General features: G+C 40.4%; 1 protein-coding gene across 2 annotated transcripts in view; it reads left to right on the plus strand.

The window, feature by feature from the left end:
• The window catches only part of LOC122553776 (cysteine-rich motor neuron 1 protein-like), a 239,509-nt gene that overhangs the window by 214,762 nt on the left and 5,629 nt on the right, over positions 1-19,118 (plus strand). For both annotated transcript variants that reach the window (XM_043698087.1, XM_043698088.1), the window contains 5 exons: positions 5,108-5,326; positions 6,789-7,004; positions 11,030-11,251; positions 12,826-12,948; positions 16,889-17,058. In XM_043698087.1, coding sequence (XP_043554022.1) covers positions 5,108-5,326; positions 6,789-7,004; positions 11,030-11,251; positions 12,826-12,948; positions 16,889-17,058 — 950 coding nt within the window. The remainder of the gene's footprint in view (positions 1-5,107; positions 5,327-6,788; positions 7,005-11,029; positions 11,252-12,825; positions 12,949-16,888; positions 17,059-19,118) is intronic.

Consider the following 19,118-nt stretch of genomic DNA (forward strand, 5'->3'; position numbering starts at 1 on the left):
TCCACCCTTCAGGCACTCTGCCTGTATTCCTGATGAAGGACTTTTGCCCGAAACGTCTATTTTACTGCTCCTCGGATGCTACCTGAACAGCTGTGCTTTTCCAGCACCACTAATCCAGAATATGGACTCTTTCATATTGACTTAGCTAAGGGAGGGAAAGGGTTGTGTTATCTCTCCACCCTTCAGGCACTCTGCCTGTATTCCTGATGAAGGACTTTTGCCCGAAACGTCTATTTTACTGCTCCTCGGATGCTACCTGAACAGCTGTGCTTTTCCAGCACCACTAATCCAGAATATGGACTCTTTCATATTGACTTAGCTAAGGGAGGGAAAGGGTTGTGGTGGTGTGTTAATCTAGTCTGTCATTCCTTTTCCATGACCTGGAGGAGCCCCTGTTGGACTGGGGTGTACAAAGTTAAAAATCACACAACAACAGGTTTAATTGGAAGCACTAGCTTTCAGAGTGCCACTCCTTCCTTTTCCAGACAATTTCCAGGTCTAACATTTCTTCTTAAGTGATCCTCTGAGAGTCTTTGCGTTTAAAATCCCATTTTGTTAAAAGTAAAAATCTTAAGAAAATTAATCCTTAAAAGAAATAATCAACCTGTATTATGTTTGTCTTTTTGATATTTGGTAAGTGACCCAAAATTACTTACAGGAAATGAAACCAGCCTCAGCAGTTTTCTTCATTGAGGACATTGTAGCGTGTTGGAAAATTATCTATTCCAAATTGGATTCCGAATGATCAAATAAGTACAGATCCAGGCTTATTACTAAAAACAAAGTGCCATATTTCACTCTCAAACTAACAGTGAGGTGAAGGGCGTGCACTTATTTATACCTAAATGTGAAAATTTGGAAGTTGCCATCTGAATGTTTTACTCCTCCATGAGTTGTGCAACATAACAGCTCCCCTTCCACATGGACTGAGTAAACATGAAGATCATGTGCTATTGACTGTGCTGAACAATTTTAAGGTTTGTCCATTTCAACATAAATTTTGCAATAAGCCTTCATTAATACCAAACCAAATCTCTGCTATTGAAAATTGACATTCATAGTGGAGACTTCATTCATTCAGGTTTAAGTGATCAGCTTCTTTATCTTTTCGAAGAAAAAAAATCCTATTTTTGTTGTAGTTCTTTTCTTCCACACACTCTCTATCAGATCTTTCTTCCACTCGCTGTTTTAATTTCTGTCCCTAATTTGGCATTAGGTTCACTGTTCAATTTGCACTTCATGAGTCCAACCCTGAGCTGTTTGTAAACAAAATTTGAATCTGGTTAGTCAAAGAGACACTCCTGTTCAGGCAGGTTTTAAGTGCTCTGGATCCCCTACAACACTGAAATCTTCAGTGCAAGATGTCAATGACCTGCCCTTGGCCAACCAATATTTAAGGGAGCGGTGCTATATTCTCACCAGCTTCAGTCCAAGTGTTTTCAATTCAGCTGTCGGGTATTTGATCAACATTCTCTGAAATTTCTTCTGCAAAGTTGTGATAAGTGGAAATCCTGCTGATTATTAACCGAGAGAAAAGGGCCTGTTTCCACACTAAGTAATCTAATCTAATCAAAATGTAATTCCATTCTTGATTCTGGACTTTTTCCTGCAGAAGTGAACCAGAATGATAGTGCAGTTCAATACCTTAGTGGGCGGCACGGTGGCACAGTGGTTAGCACTGCTGCCTCACAGCGCCAGAGACCCGGGTTCAATACCCGCCTCAGGCGACTGACTGTGTGGAGTTTGCACGTTCTCCCCGTGTCTGCGTGGGTTTCCTCCGGGTGCTCCGGTTTCCTCCCACAGTCCAAAGATGTGCAGGTCAGGTGAATTGGCCATGCTAAATTGCCCGTAGTGTTAGGTAAGGGGTAAATGTAAATGTAAATGTAGGGGTATGGGTGGATTGCGCTTCGGCAGGGCGGTGTGGACTTGTTGGGCCGAAGGGCCTGTTTCCACATTGTAAGTAATCTTTCCATAATATTAAATACATGCTGCATGTTTGAGTATGATATGCAGTGAATGTTAATAGAACTACACATCTATGTTCCCTTGGAGCAACTTACAAATATTCCTAAAAACGCACAACATTCATCTGAATAAACAAATGCTTTTCATCTGTGCTCAGAGCTCAGCAGTGTGAATTCTATGAGGACCTAAACTGTCTGTGCTTGTTTCTCGTTTTCATAGGCAAATCCCCTTGGCAACATAATTGAGAGACCTAAGTATTAGCTTTCCAGGTCTGGTCGTTGTAACCTTAAGCAGGCGTCATGCCATTTTATTTGTGGCAGCTTGTCAGTCAGACTGCAGGCACGTGCCAAAGCTCTGGCATCACATTGCCTGACAGCATGTAGCCTGTGGCATCAGTCTGCCAAATTTTAACAGGCACCTTACCACAATTAAAGCAGGCTTCTTGCCAATCTTTCTTCTGGCATTGAGACTTCGTACTGGTGTGTGAGTAAAATTTGCCCTGTGGGAATAAGAAAAGGTGGTAGTTACACATTCTGTGTGTTGAACCTGAAGAAGGAACTAAATGTTTTATCAATTGATGCTATCATCCATACCACACTAAATAGGAAAATACTAAAGCAGGTAGCCATTGTCGACAAACCCTGATCCACAGGAAAATGTGCTAGTAACTCTTGGGGCTTGAACATCCTTTAATGCGCATCTTGGTGCCATGTAGTCAAACATTTTGTATGTTTTATTCCATTTCTAATTCTGGGTGCACCATTTCCCCACACTGTTGGCACTGCCACAAAAAATGCATGCCGCTATTCTTCCGTGGTATGCTCAAGTGAAGGAAACCTCATTTAAGAGTTACTGTGAGAACAAGTTCCCACATTTTATCATTCTTTTCTCACTTGCTGTCTTGAAATGTCCTTATCTCATTCCCATTCTCCATTTTCTTGTTTCCCACTTTCTGCCTCTCCCACCTCCATTGTCCTCATGTTTTTCATTCAGCATTCTTGCCATTACTATCTTGTTGTGATTTGTTTCTTTGTTGAGTGAATGCTGTTGACTTGAACATGTGGCTCATCATCCTCAGCTTCATTATTGTGTGTATATTGCATGTCAACTGTAATCATATTCATAGAATGGCGTACCTTGCCTCATTGTTTATAGTGTTTATGTTGCAATATAGATCAAAAACCATAAATTTATACAGATTGCAGCCTCATCTGAATTTGAAGGTGCTTAATTTCAATGAAGTATTCTAAACACCTTGATATACTTCATTCACTTTAAGCAAAGTCAGTTTTCATTTGCAAAAATAGAAACCATATTGAATCTTTATTTTAGTAAATCTCTTGTACAAGAAATGATGGCTGTGATATCATATACATTTAAAGTTACTCCGTATAGTTATATAAGTCAAGTAACCTTCGTCATTAGCATGGAAGATACCTGTAATCAGTCAGGCATTTTTGCTGCAATCTGCAGAATGTTATTGAGTTATGCAAATGTACAACAATGTATAAGAGAAAATCAAGGAAAAATCGTAACTGAAATAAACATTGTTCAAGCTGACTTTTTGTCTGTCTCTGTGTCTATGTGTTTGTTTTTGTTGTTCTGTCTTTTATGTTATCAGAGTGACAAGGGTGTGCAGTGCTGCATGTTTTGGAATAAGGTGGTATTTTGTGCATATGTGTATATTTATAAAGAGTAGATTGTTATGTATGTTTATATTTTAATCTGGTATGTAACATATATGTACACGTGTCTGTGTGTTTTAATCAAGATGTGAGGGATAGGAGCCATTCATCTCATTGAAATGATGGATAACAAAAATGTCACTCAACAAATTGTTCAATAATAATTCAAAATTTAAGCAAACCCTGTAACCTGTTTCTCACTAATTCCAGTTACCTATTTCACTGTTATAAGAAGTTTTAAAATACCATGCAATGATTCTTCTATGTAACAGAATAAAGTTACATTGTCTTTTGTTTGTAACTTTACAAGGATCTGCACTCATCTTTAGGTTTATACAATTTATTATGAGCCATTCATCGTAAATTTTTCCTCCTTTGGTTTCTTATACCTAACTTGACCCCTCAGTACATGCTACTGAAGAGACGAGCATCCTGTTCCCAGATCTGTGGTGATCACTTCATAATGTACTGGCGTGCCTCACCCCCTTTTTGTCCTCTTCCAGCACAAACAGCGGTCATCTTTCCTTTAACACATTCATATGTTACCCATGCAGATCAGCAAATCATAACAACAGAAAATCATAGCTGTAAATGTATGTGCCAGCACGCTTTACGACAGTATATGTGTACAGTGTTAACATTGCAGCACTTATGGCACAATGGGTAGCATTTTTGCCTCTGAACCAGAAGCTTTCCCAGTTCAAGACTTGAAGGCCAAGAAAATGCTTTCATAATATGACCAAACAGTATGAATATCAACCATGAAAGTCTTCCCAATGCACAACTGTAGCACATAGTTAGAGCAAGAGATATTCCTTGCCAGCCATATGATAGAAAGAAAATTGGAGCCTTTACTCTCATGGCCTGTAGCTTTGAACTACAATTTGATCTATAATGGCAAACTCAAACTCTGAGTGATATCTAACACACCACCATTACGGTGGCAATGGCTAGAGAGAAAACAAATACTTATATTTAATCAAAAATAGAATATAGTAGGAGAGCACACAAAGAGTCTCTGGGTCCTACGTTTTTGCATAAGTTTTGGATTGAATCTTTCAGTCGATAAGAAAGATCTTATATGAAAAGTTTAACCAGTTTATAGTGAATATAGAAATCTATGCTGGTTATAGACAATGTTAAACAGGAGAATGAGTTCTGAAATTGGAGCCAATATAAATAGACCAAGTAAAGTTGTTATATTCTGCATCCAGTTATTGTTGTAATTAACTTGGATATATAAATGACACTGGTGATGAACTCAAGAACTCAAATCCCTCATGTAAATAACTGACCTTTACAGGTACTGGAAAAGTAGATTTAGAAAAAGATGAACCTCGATTTAGAATCTAAATAAAGGAGCATTAACACAACTTGAGTTCGTGTCAACCTTGCTGAATTTTATATTTGTGTATGATTAGATTTTACTACATTACCACACTTCGTTACTTTTACAGAGCCTGACATACATCTTAGCACAACTACTCCTCTGCCTGTAACCAGCTTCTGTCTGACTGCTAATGGCCGTCGCTATGAGGAAGGAGAAGGTTGGCATGATGGTTGCAGGGACTGTTACTGTTATGGAGGAAAGGAAATGTGTGTGCTCATTACATGCCCTGTTCCGAACTGCCTCAGCCCATTGGTCAGAGCTGGGCACTGCTGCCCTACCTGTCAAGGTGAGTTATTGCTTCATAGGACTTGATGAATTAACAGTCATTAATTCCTATTGTGAGTGTTCCAGTGAGTGGTGTGACCTTTCGAAGATTTAACGTTAAGTGCACGCTGTTGTTCTTTAAAACATAAATACGTATTACATTTTAAGGGGCTGAATTCTGAATGGAGTAAGAAAGTTATTTTGACAAGAGAGTCGACTAATGGTTTACTCACCCCCTCCAGCACTTCGGGTAGCTCAAGCTAATTGTCATCCTGTTTATAATAGATTATCCTCAATCTATGTCAATTATGTTTTTTGTGAAAATGATGATTAGTAACAACCATTGAGTTCTTCTCTCTGTATGCCTCTGCTTTGAGATTAATTTCTGACCTGTTGCAATGTGCTCAGAACATCCAAAATAGCTCCTGCACCTGTAGCTGCACAGTCATGTGCAGAATGCCCCAAACATCCTTCCATAGCTGCATATATCCATAATTTTCATGTTCCCGACATATTGCTCTTCAGTGTAAGAGCATCTTCCAAATGCACAGTGACACTTTTCCCTTAAACTAGCTAACACAAAGAACTCCACTACCAGAGTATTTACTTAGTCCTGCTCACTAATTGGATTAATACTCTTTACATGATTGTCTCTGATTTTCAACAACGTTGAGTTCAAAATAATCATTGCCATTGAAAATCTCCTGTGGCCTTGATATCTCCCCTTTGTAACCTCTCCCAGCCTCACGGTCCAGCTCTCACTCTGATCTTCCAAACCTGTTTTCCTACTATATATTCTCTGTTTTCCCAATCATCACATTCATCTCAGTAGCCCCTGTACCTGTTCTGCTTTATCATACCACTCTGCCTTGGTTGCATCTTTTCTTGTCTTGAGAAGATACTGAAAATCTAGGTCCTTAACTGTGGCTTCAATCAAATTTTCTGACCCTTCCCTGATTTATTTGGATCTTTAACTGCCGCATTGTGTGACGGGTCTTGAAACACGAGAGAGAAATTTAATTTATATAGCGGTTTTCATAAGCTCCTGTGATCACAAAGTTATGGTTCTAATGTGGATAATGTAGCAGAAGTAAGCTTTCATCAACAGAAATGTTATAATAACCAGATAATGACACAACTGTGTGATAAATATTGGCCAGGTCACTGGAGAAAACACTATTGATTTCTTCTTCTTTAAATGGTGTAGTGAGTTTTTTTTAATGTTGCCTGAAGGAGTAGAGCAAACCACAATATAATGACTTGTCCATAAGGCGGTGGCTTTGACAGTTCCTGACGGCTACACTCCAGTGTCAGCCTCAATTTGTGCTCAACTGCCTGGAGTGGAACTTGAACCCCTGGCCTCCTTACTCAGGGGCAAGAGTGCAATCATCGAGTTGCAGCTGACATCACCAAAGGTGGTGCGCAGGTTGTGATGTTTTGCAGCAGGTTCTCCACAAACGTAACTTTTTAATTTATTTTCACAGATGAGGCAGGCAGTGGGCAGCCTGATACCTTTGACCTCAGTGTATGTCAAGCCCCAGGAGGTGAATACTATTTGGAGGGTGAAACCTGGAACCTTGACACTTGCACGCAATGTACGTGCCACAGTGGGCGTGTGCTCTGTGACACTGAGGTGTGCCCACCTCTCCTCTGCCAAGCACCAATCAAGGAATCAGGGGCTTGCTGTCTGACATGTCCAGGTACGTGACCACGGAGAGAAGAGGGGTTTAGGATGTAAATATTGCTTCAATCATTGGGGTGATCTTATCAGCAAATAACCTATGTTCTCTTTCTTTATCCTCTGTGCGTGGCAACAACTTCTGAAGCCGGAAATCAATGCTGGGACCAGCTTTGGCGCTCTGGCATGACAGATCTTTGGAGCAATCGCACTGCCACATAGCTTAGAGTGAATATTGGAAATAATTATGACTGAAGCAGTGCCTTTCTGCATGAATCCCTGTGCACATGAGCTAATCTATTATGTGTTTTACTTTTATTTGTGCATTTGAATCTCTTCACTGTTAACATTTGGTTCACCATTGTAATTTTTTTAAATTCATTCATGAGATGTGGGCGCCACTGGCTGGGCCAAGATTTATTGTCTGCCCATCGTTGTCCTGGGAGGTCAGGAGAAGTGGGAAACTTCACAACTTTTAAAAAAGCACTAGAAATGTCATAATATTCAAGGCTAAGGACTGAGTGCTGGAAAGTAGGATTAGTGTAGCTAAGCTGGCACAGACGTGACAGGCCGAAGGGCCTGTTTAGTGCTGTATGACTTTATGGTGGTGGTGTGCTGGCTTCTTCAACCACTGCAGTCTGATTGCTGTAGGAAGACCCGCCGTGCCATTTAATTGCGTAATCTAGAAGTGTAGATGGACTGCAGGGAGAGAACGTGCAGAACTTCATTGTGCGTTTAATTGTGAAACCACAGTGACTCATCAAGGCAAAATAGCCACAAAGAATGATATATTTATAATACCATCTATGTAACCATTTTGCCTCAAGTAAGTCTATTTTAAAGTGCATGAAACAAACATTGTGATGCTACTATTTTGGAGGGAGCAAAGACTTTCTGGGCAGCTCAGTCGTTAGCACTGCTGCCTCACAGCGCCAGAGACCCAGGTTCGATTCCAGCCTCAGGCGACAGTGTGGAGTTTGCACATTCTCCCCATGTCCACGTGCGTTTCCTCTGGGTGCTGCGGTTTCCTCCCACAGTCCAAATTTAGGTGGATTGCCCATACCTAATTGTGCATTGAGTCTAGGTTAGATAGATTGGCTGTGGGAAATGTGGGGTTACGAGGGTCGGTGAGGACTTGGTGGGCTGAATGGCCTCCTTCCAAACTGTATGAATGCTATGATTCTGGAAGAGTTTGTTACTGAGCAACAGTGTTTCCCTCGGCACATTGTGCCTCTTAGGAAGTTCATGGCAGCTATTTCAAATCATGCTGTTTTGTTACTTCTGTGAAGCTTTTTGAGAAATCATGCTGTTGGTAAAATTATCTTGAGCTTTTCTATATTCTACACTATTTTTGGAATTAATTTTAAAAGTACTTGAATGCCTGAATTATTTTAACGCTAATTCTGACCCCGTGAGTTAGGAACATAGAAATAGGAATAGGCCATTTAGGGTTTTGTATAGCTGCAGCATAATTTCTGCAGCATTATTGTACTCCTGTCTCCTAGACATAATGGCAGGCATCCTATTCGCCTTGATTTTTTTATACCTGTTCATACAATTTTAAAGATCTGAGCAGCTCAAACCGCACCCCCCCCCCACCAAGTCTTTTTGGAAATCCATCATACTTAACTTCTTGCCATCTAGAAAATTCCCTAATTTATCATTGCTACTCCTGCAAAGGGAGCCAATGTCCTCCTTTTCCAGCTGTTTTTACTCCCTGATAGGCACACACTCTATATTTATTCAGTGCCCTCCAACGTGATCACATGTCCCAGGTTACTTCTCAGGAAGACTGAGTTACATTCGAGCATAGTGTGCCCGATGAACAACTGCTTGAATAATGCAGTAGGTTTTAAAATCTTTCTTAAAGGTGAAAAATGAGGCAGAGAGGTGTGGGGTGGGACTTCCAGAGCCAAGAGCTGAGGCAAGTGCTGACGCAGCCACCGATGGCAGAGCATTTAAAATTGGGTTTGTGTAAGAGATCAAAATTAGAGAAGTGCAACTATCTCAGAGTTGTAGGTATTCAGCCTTTCAAGCCTGCTCCGCCATTCATCATGGTCAAGGCTGATCGTCCAACTCAATAACTTCATCCTGCTTTCTCCCATAACCTTTGATCCAATTCTCCACAAGTTCTATATCTAACCACCTCTTGAATACATTGTGTTTTGGCACCAACTGCTTCCTGTGGTAATGAATTCCACAGGCTCACCACACTTTGGGTGAAGACATGTCTCCTCATCTCTGTCCTAAGTGATCTACCCCAAATCCTCAGATTGTGACCTCTGGTTCTGGATGGACCCACCATTGGGAACAGCCTCCCTGCATCTACCCTGTCCAGTCCTGGTAGAATTTTCTAAGTCTCTGAGATTCCAACCCCCTCGTCTGAACTCCAGTGAAAGCAATCCTAACCTAGTCAATCTTCCCTCCTACATCAGTCCTGCCATCCCCGGAATCAGCCTGGTAGACCTTCACTGCACTCCCTCGAGAGCAAGAGCAACCTTCCTCAGAAAAGGAGACCAGAACTGCACACAATACTCTAGGTGTGACATCACCAACACTCTGTATAACTGCAACAACACATCCCTGCTCCTGTACTCAACCTGTCACAATGAAGGCCAACATACCATTTGCCTTCATTACTGCCTGCTGCACCTGCATGCTTACCTACATGCTTACCTTCAGCGACTGGTCCACAAGGACACCTAGGTCTCGCTGCCCACTCCTCTATCCCAATTTACAGCCATTCAGGTTGTAATCTGCCGCCTTGTTTTTGCTTCCAAAGTGAATAACTTCGCATTTATCCAAATTAACCTGCATTTGCCCACTCACCCAATCTCTGCATCCTCATCACATCCTCCCACCCAATGTGCTATCATCTGCAAACTTTGAGATGTTACATTTTGTTCCCTCATCCAAATCATTAATATGTGTTGTAAAAAGCTAGATCCTAGCACCGATCCCTTTGGGACCCCACTAGTTACTGGCTGCAAATTGAAAAAGACCCATTAATTGCTACACTTTGTTTTCTCTCTGCCAACCAGTTTTCTATCCTTCTCAAAACATGTCCCCAATCTCATGTGCTTCAACCTTGCACAACAATCTCTTACTTGGCACTTTGTCAAATGCTTTCTGAAAGTCCAAATATACCACATCAACTAGCTCCCCCTTGTCAACTCTACTAGTTTCATCTTCATAGAATTCCAACAGATTTGTCAAGCATGATTAGCATTTGACAGCAACTGTAAAAACATCTTTTATATTTCTGAATACCGCAGCTGACTGCTGCAAAAAGGGACACAGCTTGCTTCAACAGAGCTGTCAGAATGGAAGTACGGCTCTGCATTTCTGAGCGAGCCTAAAACTGAATCTTTTCTCTGAAATGTGGAGCTCCTTTCTGTCACCAACAAAAAAGGATTGGCATAAGATTGCCATCCCTCAGAAAATCAATCGCTAAATAATAGCCTTAAAATAAATTCCTGCGTATATTTCCAAGAAATGTGTAAAATAAATTACTTGCTGAGAAATGTGCATAACAATGTTCATCTTATAAGGGATGCATATATTATTTTCCTGAAATAAATGTAAATGTCCCTCAAAACTTGGAACGACAGTGTGGTTGAAATGCAGCTACATTGAACACTTAAAGGGAAATATAATTTGAAAAATTACAGGTTTAGTGCAGCAAACAGACATACCACCTTGCTTATGCTGGTTACATGTTGAATTTATGAAGAGAATGATTCACTTCAAATTGGACATTAGAGCAACTTCTTTCATTGAATAATTTCATTGGTTATTAAGTTTGACAACAATATTTTCTGCGTTTATACGGGTTCTGTTTGTGTTTCTGCATCCCTTCAGAACGAATTCCCCCATTCAGCAACTCACCCTTTGATGTTATTATCATTAATATTTGGTGAAATTTATGTACCACTTTCATCCGATTATTTTGTCAGCCTGTTCAGTACATGTCACCCTCTCTGTTTTATCTGTAAGATGTTCTTAGTGCCTGAGCCTAATTTATATTTCTTCACATTTCCATGATAGAAGATCAGTTGAAAGCACTATTGCCTATCAACAGCAGCGAGTCTGGATATTGCATGTCTAATGATGGTGATATCCTGTTAGTTGGAGAGTCTTGGAAGCCCAATGCCTGCACGAGCTGCATATGTGGTGATGGTGCCATTCAATGTTTCTCTCAGACATGTACAGCTGCATTATGCAGGCTGCCAGTTCTACGAAAAGGACAATGTTGCCCATATTGTCTGGGTAAGAAAATAATTGTTTCTATACCATGAAAAGTTACTTCTCAAATCAGATGCATTTTATGGATTAAATAGAACAAGTGATCCATATGGAATGTCAGGCTATGGTGAACATAATTATCCTCTTGCAAAAATTGGTGCCACTTATCCATATGGTGCAGTTACATGTTTATCCTTGTCTTAATGGTTGAAAGTGAATTCATCTCAGTAAAGAGGAATTAGTGCAGACAGCATAATCGTTTGAAAATAATGTCTAAAAGCAGGATATATCTTGCCTCCAAAGAACGTCTTGCAGAAAGTTGGTTTGTGACAAATTCTTTCATGATGTGAACTATTAATTTCTCCTAATTTAGAATTTTATTGCTACATTTTCCGGTCTGCTCAAGAAATGTGATTTTGGCATGTCACTCTTAATATGAGGAAGCATTTAGAAACGGGCAAATTTTAAAGAAACCTTTAAATCATCAGATGCCACAAATCAGAAATGAAAGGTTTCAGTTAACCATCTTTTCTTCTTCACTCTGAACTTGTAAGACATGTTGAGAACAGAATGGGGCATTCTCAGTTTCTTGCATTTTGCAATACTGCACATGTGCAGAGGACTATTGGCATAATTAAAAATAGTCATCACTTTTGAGACATTTGATGAAGTTGCTGTCTTAATTCCTAATTTCTCTCTGTCTAGGAATATCTGCCTCTTAAACTAAACTATATAGTTACATTACTGTCATTTACACTAACCTGGTCCACAGGCCTGCTACATTTAGGTAAACAATTTTGCCTGACTTCCTTCGAACTTCTAACTTGCTATGTCAATTAATAAAATTCAGTGCCATAGTCTGCAGTTCAGTCTTCATAACTAGAAGGTTACAGGTGCATCCTCCAGGCAATAGAATGTTGCTCAAATATATCTATTTACTATCAATTCTGTTCAAGTATGAGGTGTAGTAATATCAGACATTCAGGTAAAAGTGTAAAGATGTACAGTATGTGTAGTTCAGCAGTGTATTGGTGGTTGGATCAAAAAACAGCATATATCCCAAAATTTTTTTGCTGTCTGCATTTTGGCATATTATAACGTTCACTTTGCTATTGGTACCCATTGTTTTAATTTAGTTATATGATTGAAAATAATTTTGTTTCAACTAATTGAAAGGAAATTAAAATATCTCCTCTCCCCAAGGCCTTTGGTTTCTCTAGCCAAAGTGATAGGAGACAGAGATTTGGTTTGGAATGGATTTATACTCATGCACTGAAAACAGTTGGTTCATTTAGTCCTTGGCGCAGTTAAAATTTGCCAGTGAACACAAAATCCAATCTGCCTCTTCATTTGGAGTGCTCTGCCTCTAGGAAGAAATGGATTAGCAGCTGGAAGCCAGATTAACTCATTAAAATAAATTAGCTCATCCTGCCAAAACTTGCTGTAAAATTACTCCACCTCTGTCAGTGAATTTGAGAGAGCGTTGATTATCATGGACAAAATCCCCCCAAAAATGTAGAACTAGTAGATGCTCAGTGGTTTTGCTCTTTCTGGACAGTGTTGTTTCATTGACTGTTGGCCTTTCCATTTCTTTGAAGACGTACCTACAGTTTCTTCACTGACAACAGAGACTGTTGCTGTTTTATTGGAAAACTCGACTGAACTAAAGGACAAAGAGCTACTCACATTGTCTGCTCAACCTGACCTGCCTTTTATCACAGGTAATTTTTAAGAAGTTTATTATGTTTCTGCTATTGTTGCAGCAGTGTTGAAATTGTTTCCATTTTAGACTAGTCCAATTCATCCTCCATAATGGTAATATCCTTGAAGTAAACAGCTGAGCATACTGCCTCTTAAACAAATCTCTAATCATCTCATCAAGTGATGATTTGATCTTGGCTAATTTATTTGTTTGTTTATTCCCTTCCACTTTTATTTGAATTTTCTCGTTCTATTCTCTTTCACTCTAATAATTCCCTACTGAATGTAAAAGGATAACAATGCACTTCTAGACCAGCAATTAAAAATTACATTGATATATTGTTGTATAAGGTGATGGTTCTGAAGGGGTTAATGCTGAAAACTGCATTAAGATCCATTCAGAGAATGTCATAAGGACTTGGGCAGGAAAAGGCAAAATATCTTTGGATCAGGGGGAACACCCATTTTCCTGAGTCTCCCCGTCGTGTTCATAACAAGGTCTATGGCACTAATGTAGATTGTTCTTGATCGCTTTCAAGCAGCAAGTTACAGTCAGCTCTGCTATAACGTAGTTCTGTTCTCATGCAATCCCGTGTTATAAGAAAACTGTGCAATAGCAGCACTATTTAAACTAATGGGGCCGGATCCACGTTATACCCAATGCACACTTTAAAACTTCACACTTTAGAAGTGTCCCCAATTCATCAATCGTGTTACAGTGTTAATGAAATGCAAGTTATAGCAGAACGACCTGTACTACTTTGTTGCCCTGTAGACCAGTCAGAAGAGGAAGATGGTCCACCTGTCTGTCTGACCACATGGTGGCAGTGGTTGGCATTGCATGCTCATGTTGTGACTGTTCCCTTTTGTTTAAATCGATGACCATTGTCTTCATTCTATCTCCTCAAGTGACCTGGTCAAAATCAGGTAGTGAGACATTCCAGAGCAACATCCATTTTCATCAAAGGCTGTTGTGAGCTTTTAACTTTATTCCTTTATTTTTCTGGTTTATGTGAAGAAGGACTTTCATGTTAACTATTACCTTATTTCTTTACTTTTCTATTTATTCTGTGAAGGTAATACTTAACTTTTTAAACTTTGTTCCTAAGTTGGTTTTTATATCTGGGTATCTCTGATGCCGTCGTGTGTGGCAACATTATACACTTCTCACGGTACACCTGTACTTCTGTACTTGGAGTACACATGACAATGAAATCTAAATCTAAATCATATTGAAGAGATTCCTCTAACTGGAGAAAACCCTCTGAAAGAAGCTGAGCTGAGGAATATCTGGTGTTATGTAGCTTTAAGGTCACCTTTTGCTGTCCCATACACTTTTCATATTACCTGTATTTTTATACTATTTGGAGAAAGGTAATAATAAGGTAGATCTTGAGGTCAGGTCCCCAGTCCTGAAGAAAGGCTCATACCCGAAACGTCGATTCTCCTGCTCCTTGGATACTGCCTGACCTGCTGCGCTTTTCCAGCAACACATTTTCAGCTCTGATCTCCAGCATCTGCAGTCCTCACTTTCTCCTCCAGGTCCCCAGTTACCCAACCTTCAGCCGAGCACAAGACTTGGGAGGAGCATAGAACTCTTAGAGGGTTGTTGGCGAGAGGAGTTTACAGAAATACGGAGGGTTAAGGCCATGGAAGTATTTAAACAGGAAGATGGGAATTTTAATTTTGAGAATTTGATGAACAGGAAGTACAGGGGTGACCAGGATATTGAATAATGTAGATGACAGACAGTAGACATTCAGATGAACTGAAATGTAGAATACAGTTCAAAGGCAAATCTGTGAGGAGAGCTTTGGATGAATCAAGTCTATCTGTAACAAAATGACAATTCAGCAACAGACTCAGACAGTAGCCAGTAATGGTACAGAGGGTGTTTGTGCACTGAAAACAGGGGATTGGAAAATGTCTTCATTCTGCAAGAGATTAAAGTGCCAAATCCTCTTCAGGCTGATTCCAGTCTCAGTGGGTGGCTGCCAGGGTACAAGAGTCATGCTCTGAACAGCCATTCAGAGACCTAACCAGGGATATAGAGAGGCATTACAACAGAACATTAACCTCTTGAACGGAGGGAAGCCACGGTGGCTTCTTTAGGGAGCCAGGAGATGAGAACGAAGGTCAGGACAGTATGCCATTGCCAGAGGCTTTGCTTTGACTGTAATTCAATAGATAAGTGGCTCAAACAAGGGCAGTCCCACTGTCCTGGGTAGTGGAGTAGACGCTTTAGATAAATATGAAGTTGACCACATCAAAGGATGCAGAGGTTGGGGTGTCATGGGCAGAGTCATAGAGGGTGCTTTCTGTGACTTTAGTTATTTTAGTCACTGAGTGCGGAAACCTCATTGTTGAGATTGAATAGAGTTTCTGAAAGGCACGGAGTGGATTTGGAGGTGAAAATATGCTCCACATCATTGGAGAAGGAAATTAAGGTTGGAGATGGGGCTGATCAAAGGGTTGAAAGTGGGGAAGGGTGAGGTTTGAGGAAAGAGCGGTGGTAATCTTCAAGTACCAGAGGAGTGAGAACAAATTACAACAACGTTGACTGTGGGGATAAAAATACAACAGAGGCAGCTGAATGAACGTCTCGAGTAATTTGTCAGTGAAAGTCATGGCCACCAGGGTATACCAGTGAATAAAGGAAAGAAGAAAGGGTATTTGTTCAGTGACACTATTTGATTTATTCTAGGACCTGTGTGTGTCTGTGTCTGTGTGTGTGTGTGTGTGTGTGTGCGCGCAAAAGCATAAATTTACATTCCCTGTTGCCAGTTATTTATATAATTCACCTGTGCAAGTACGAATAAAAATTCATTAATTTGTGGAGTATCAGTTGCACTACGAATTTGTTAATTTGCTACTTCATTATTTTATTAATTTTGTTGATGTGGCTTTAAATCCATTAATTTGCCACTTATTTCTACTGTTTTACATTATTCTTTGTTAAGTTGTTGATGCCCATTGCTCATTGAATGGATTGATTTTAGTGATGATCAGTGCTGTATTAATTTATCCTGGCTGGGATGCCTCCTTGGCTCTGATCTATTGCTCATTAGTGACAAGCTATGTGCGTGCATGAGCATATATACATAGAGTTTCTGTAGGCTGTCATTCCATGTTCTGTTTGCACAGTGTCAAAAAAGATGCTTTTTATTTAACTAATTTAAAGGTTCCAGTTTATTCAATCAATTTTTATTCATGGTATTATAGCAGGACAGCTTTTGTTCATTGTTTTAACATATATTCCCAAAGGAAACAATGATAATATAAAACACAACTTTTCAACTGTACCTCACCATGGCCAAGATCTTATTAAGCTGTTAACCCACAGAATTAATCTAAAAATGTTAGTGATTTTATGGGTGTTGCATGTAAGGTCAGCTCTTAATGGCCATCTGTGTAGCTTCGGGAAAGGTGGTGGTAAGCAGATTTCATGAACTACTGCAGTCCGTGTGGCAATGCGATCCCCTCACTGCTCTTGGATGGGGAGTTTCATGGTCACTGAGTCAAAACCCTGAAGAAACAATGGCACTTGTCCATTTTGGGGTGGCATGTGATCTCCCTCGTACCTGCTGCCCTTGCCCTCAGGCCCGGGTTGGCTTGCAGGCTTGGGACGGAAAACAAAAACAAAAATTGCTGGGAAAGGCTCAGCAGGTTTGACAGCATTTGTGCAGAGAAAGCAGAGTTAACTTTTCGGGTCCAGTGACCCTTCCTCAGAATGCTTGTGAAAGCTTGTTGGTGATGCTTTTAAGAGTTGCCAGGTCCAGTGCACTCTGCAACAATCGATAAGGGACTGTGAAGTATATTGGAAGAAGAGATTTGGACAAAGCTAGACACAGCCTCTGACTGAAATAATTTTTGACTTTTTTTTGCCTACAGTTGGCTGGTTCAGTTTACCAAACATGATTTATTTCTTTCTTGTGCATTTTTCTTCTTGCATCATTACAGAAGTTACTGATGTTCCTCCCCAGCAAACTGAGATGGCTGTAATCTACCAGTCAGCAGCATGGGTTCTGGCAGCTATATTGCTGGCAATCATCATCTTCTTAACAGCAACCCTTATAATGAACAGAAAGAAGCAATGGTTTCAGATGCCCTGCTATCATGCACCAACTAAGGTAAGATGAAAATATTCTAGTCTCAAATGGCAGCTAGGTTGGTGAACTGAATGGAAATCTGACCAAAGAGCCTTGCATTTGTAAAAGCTGATGTCCATCAGCTTGCATTGAGCTGATGTCCATACTTGGCTCAAAGCCATCTAATTTGGTTTCTCCTTTTATGAATAAGTAATAATATCAAAATGAAAGCACGACAGTAATGCCAATTTTCCCCACCATGGTAAGTGGTGCACTGGGAACCAGCTGTGTGTAAACACTGCCTCGCAAGCCACATTTGCAACTGATTTGTTTCTTATTCCTTTTAGATTTTCATAAAGGTAACATGTCGAAACATTGGTGCCAAAATATGTACTTCCAGTGTTTAGAAAATTTGCTGAAGAACATTCATTATTGAAGCTTGCTGTGACAATAACATTCTTTCAATGACGTGGATTTTCTTTTTGCTTTCTAAATGATTTGTAGATCACTCACATAGATCCTGAAGAAGGGCTTATGCCCGAAACGTCGATTCTCCTGTTCCCTGGATGCTGCCTGACCTGCTGCGCTTTTCCAGCAACACATTTCCAACATAGATCCTGAGCCCAGGTTTCAGCACTGGATTGTACTCTGTTAGTGAATCAGTGTGCCAGAGCTTCAGCATCTCTGATCTAGACAAGGGAAAAATTAGTCCGACTTTAATCAATATCCAGCGATTCTTGGGAGAAAGTACATGTGCATTGTAAGATCCAAGTAGACCCTGATATTCCTGGAGGCCTTTGTGGCAGAATTGCCCACACCAGTCACTATTTAAGCAATAACATTGATCATTGACATAGTAGCATTTATAGAGATATAACAAAAATAAGTCCTTTAGAATCGTAAAATCCCTACAGTGTGGAAGCAGCCCACACCAACCCTCCGAAGAACATCCCACTCAGACTCACCCTCCTGTATCCCTGTAATCCTGTATTTCCTGTGGCTAACCCACCTAACCTATACATCACTGGACACTATGGCCAGTTTAGCACGGCCAATCCACCTAATGTGCACATCGTTGGACTGTGGGGGGAAGCACCCGGTAGAAACCCATGCAGACACGGGGAGAATATGCAAACTCCACACAGACAGTCATTCAAGGATAGAATTGAACCTGGGTCCCTAGTGCTGTGAGGCAGCAGTACTAATTACTGAGCCACCATGGTGCCCCAATTAGATAAGGAGGCAATTGGGAAGAATAAATGTATTCAAACAATGAGGGCTAAGGCTGTGACCATCTTAATGCAAAAGAGTGAATTTTTCTAGATTATTGGAAAAGCAGGTGGTTCAATTCGGCAAGAAGAACTTGCTTAGAAATGGTCAAATCATATAGGTGGTACCTCAGTAATCTTTGATGCAATTTTGTTGATTTTTACTTCAACTTTACAATAAAATAATTTTCTCATCTTTATCTTTGTGCTGAAAAGAGAAAGACTGGTATTTTCGTAAGTTCAAGGTTTTCAAAGGTACTTTGCGGCTCTTAGGCCATTTGGTCCTTTCAAACTTTATCAATTTCTCAAAGTGTAACACATTTGCTTTGGGAATTGTTTGTTATTCCAGTGTTCTAGCTTTCAGTGACTTAGAGTCATAGAGATGTACAACATGGAAACAGACATCTCGGTCCAACCCATCCCTGCCAGCTAGATATCCCAACCCAATCTAGTCCCACCTGCCAGCACCCAGCCCATATCCCTCCAAACCCTTCCTATTCATATACCCATCCAAATGCCTCTTAAATGTTGCAATTGTACCAGCCTCCACCACATCCTCTGGCAGCTCATTCCAGACACGTACCACCCTCTGTGTGGAAAAAGTTGCCCCTGAGATCTCTTTTATATCTTTCCCCTCTAGTTCTGGACTCCCCGACCCCAGGGAAAAGACTTTGTCTATTTATCCTATCCATGCCCCTCATAATTTTGTCAACCTCTATAAGGTCACCCTTCAGCCTTCAACACTACAGGGAAAACAGCCCCAGCCTGTTCAGCCTCTCCCTATAGCTCAAATCCTCCAACCCTGGCAACATCCTTGTAAATCTTTTCTGAACC

This window comes from Chiloscyllium plagiosum, chromosome 10 (assembly GCF_004010195.1).
Source record: "Chiloscyllium plagiosum isolate BGI_BamShark_2017 chromosome 10, ASM401019v2, whole genome shotgun sequence".
Classification (NCBI taxonomy): Eukaryota; Metazoa; Chordata; class Chondrichthyes; order Orectolobiformes; family Hemiscylliidae; genus Chiloscyllium; species Chiloscyllium plagiosum.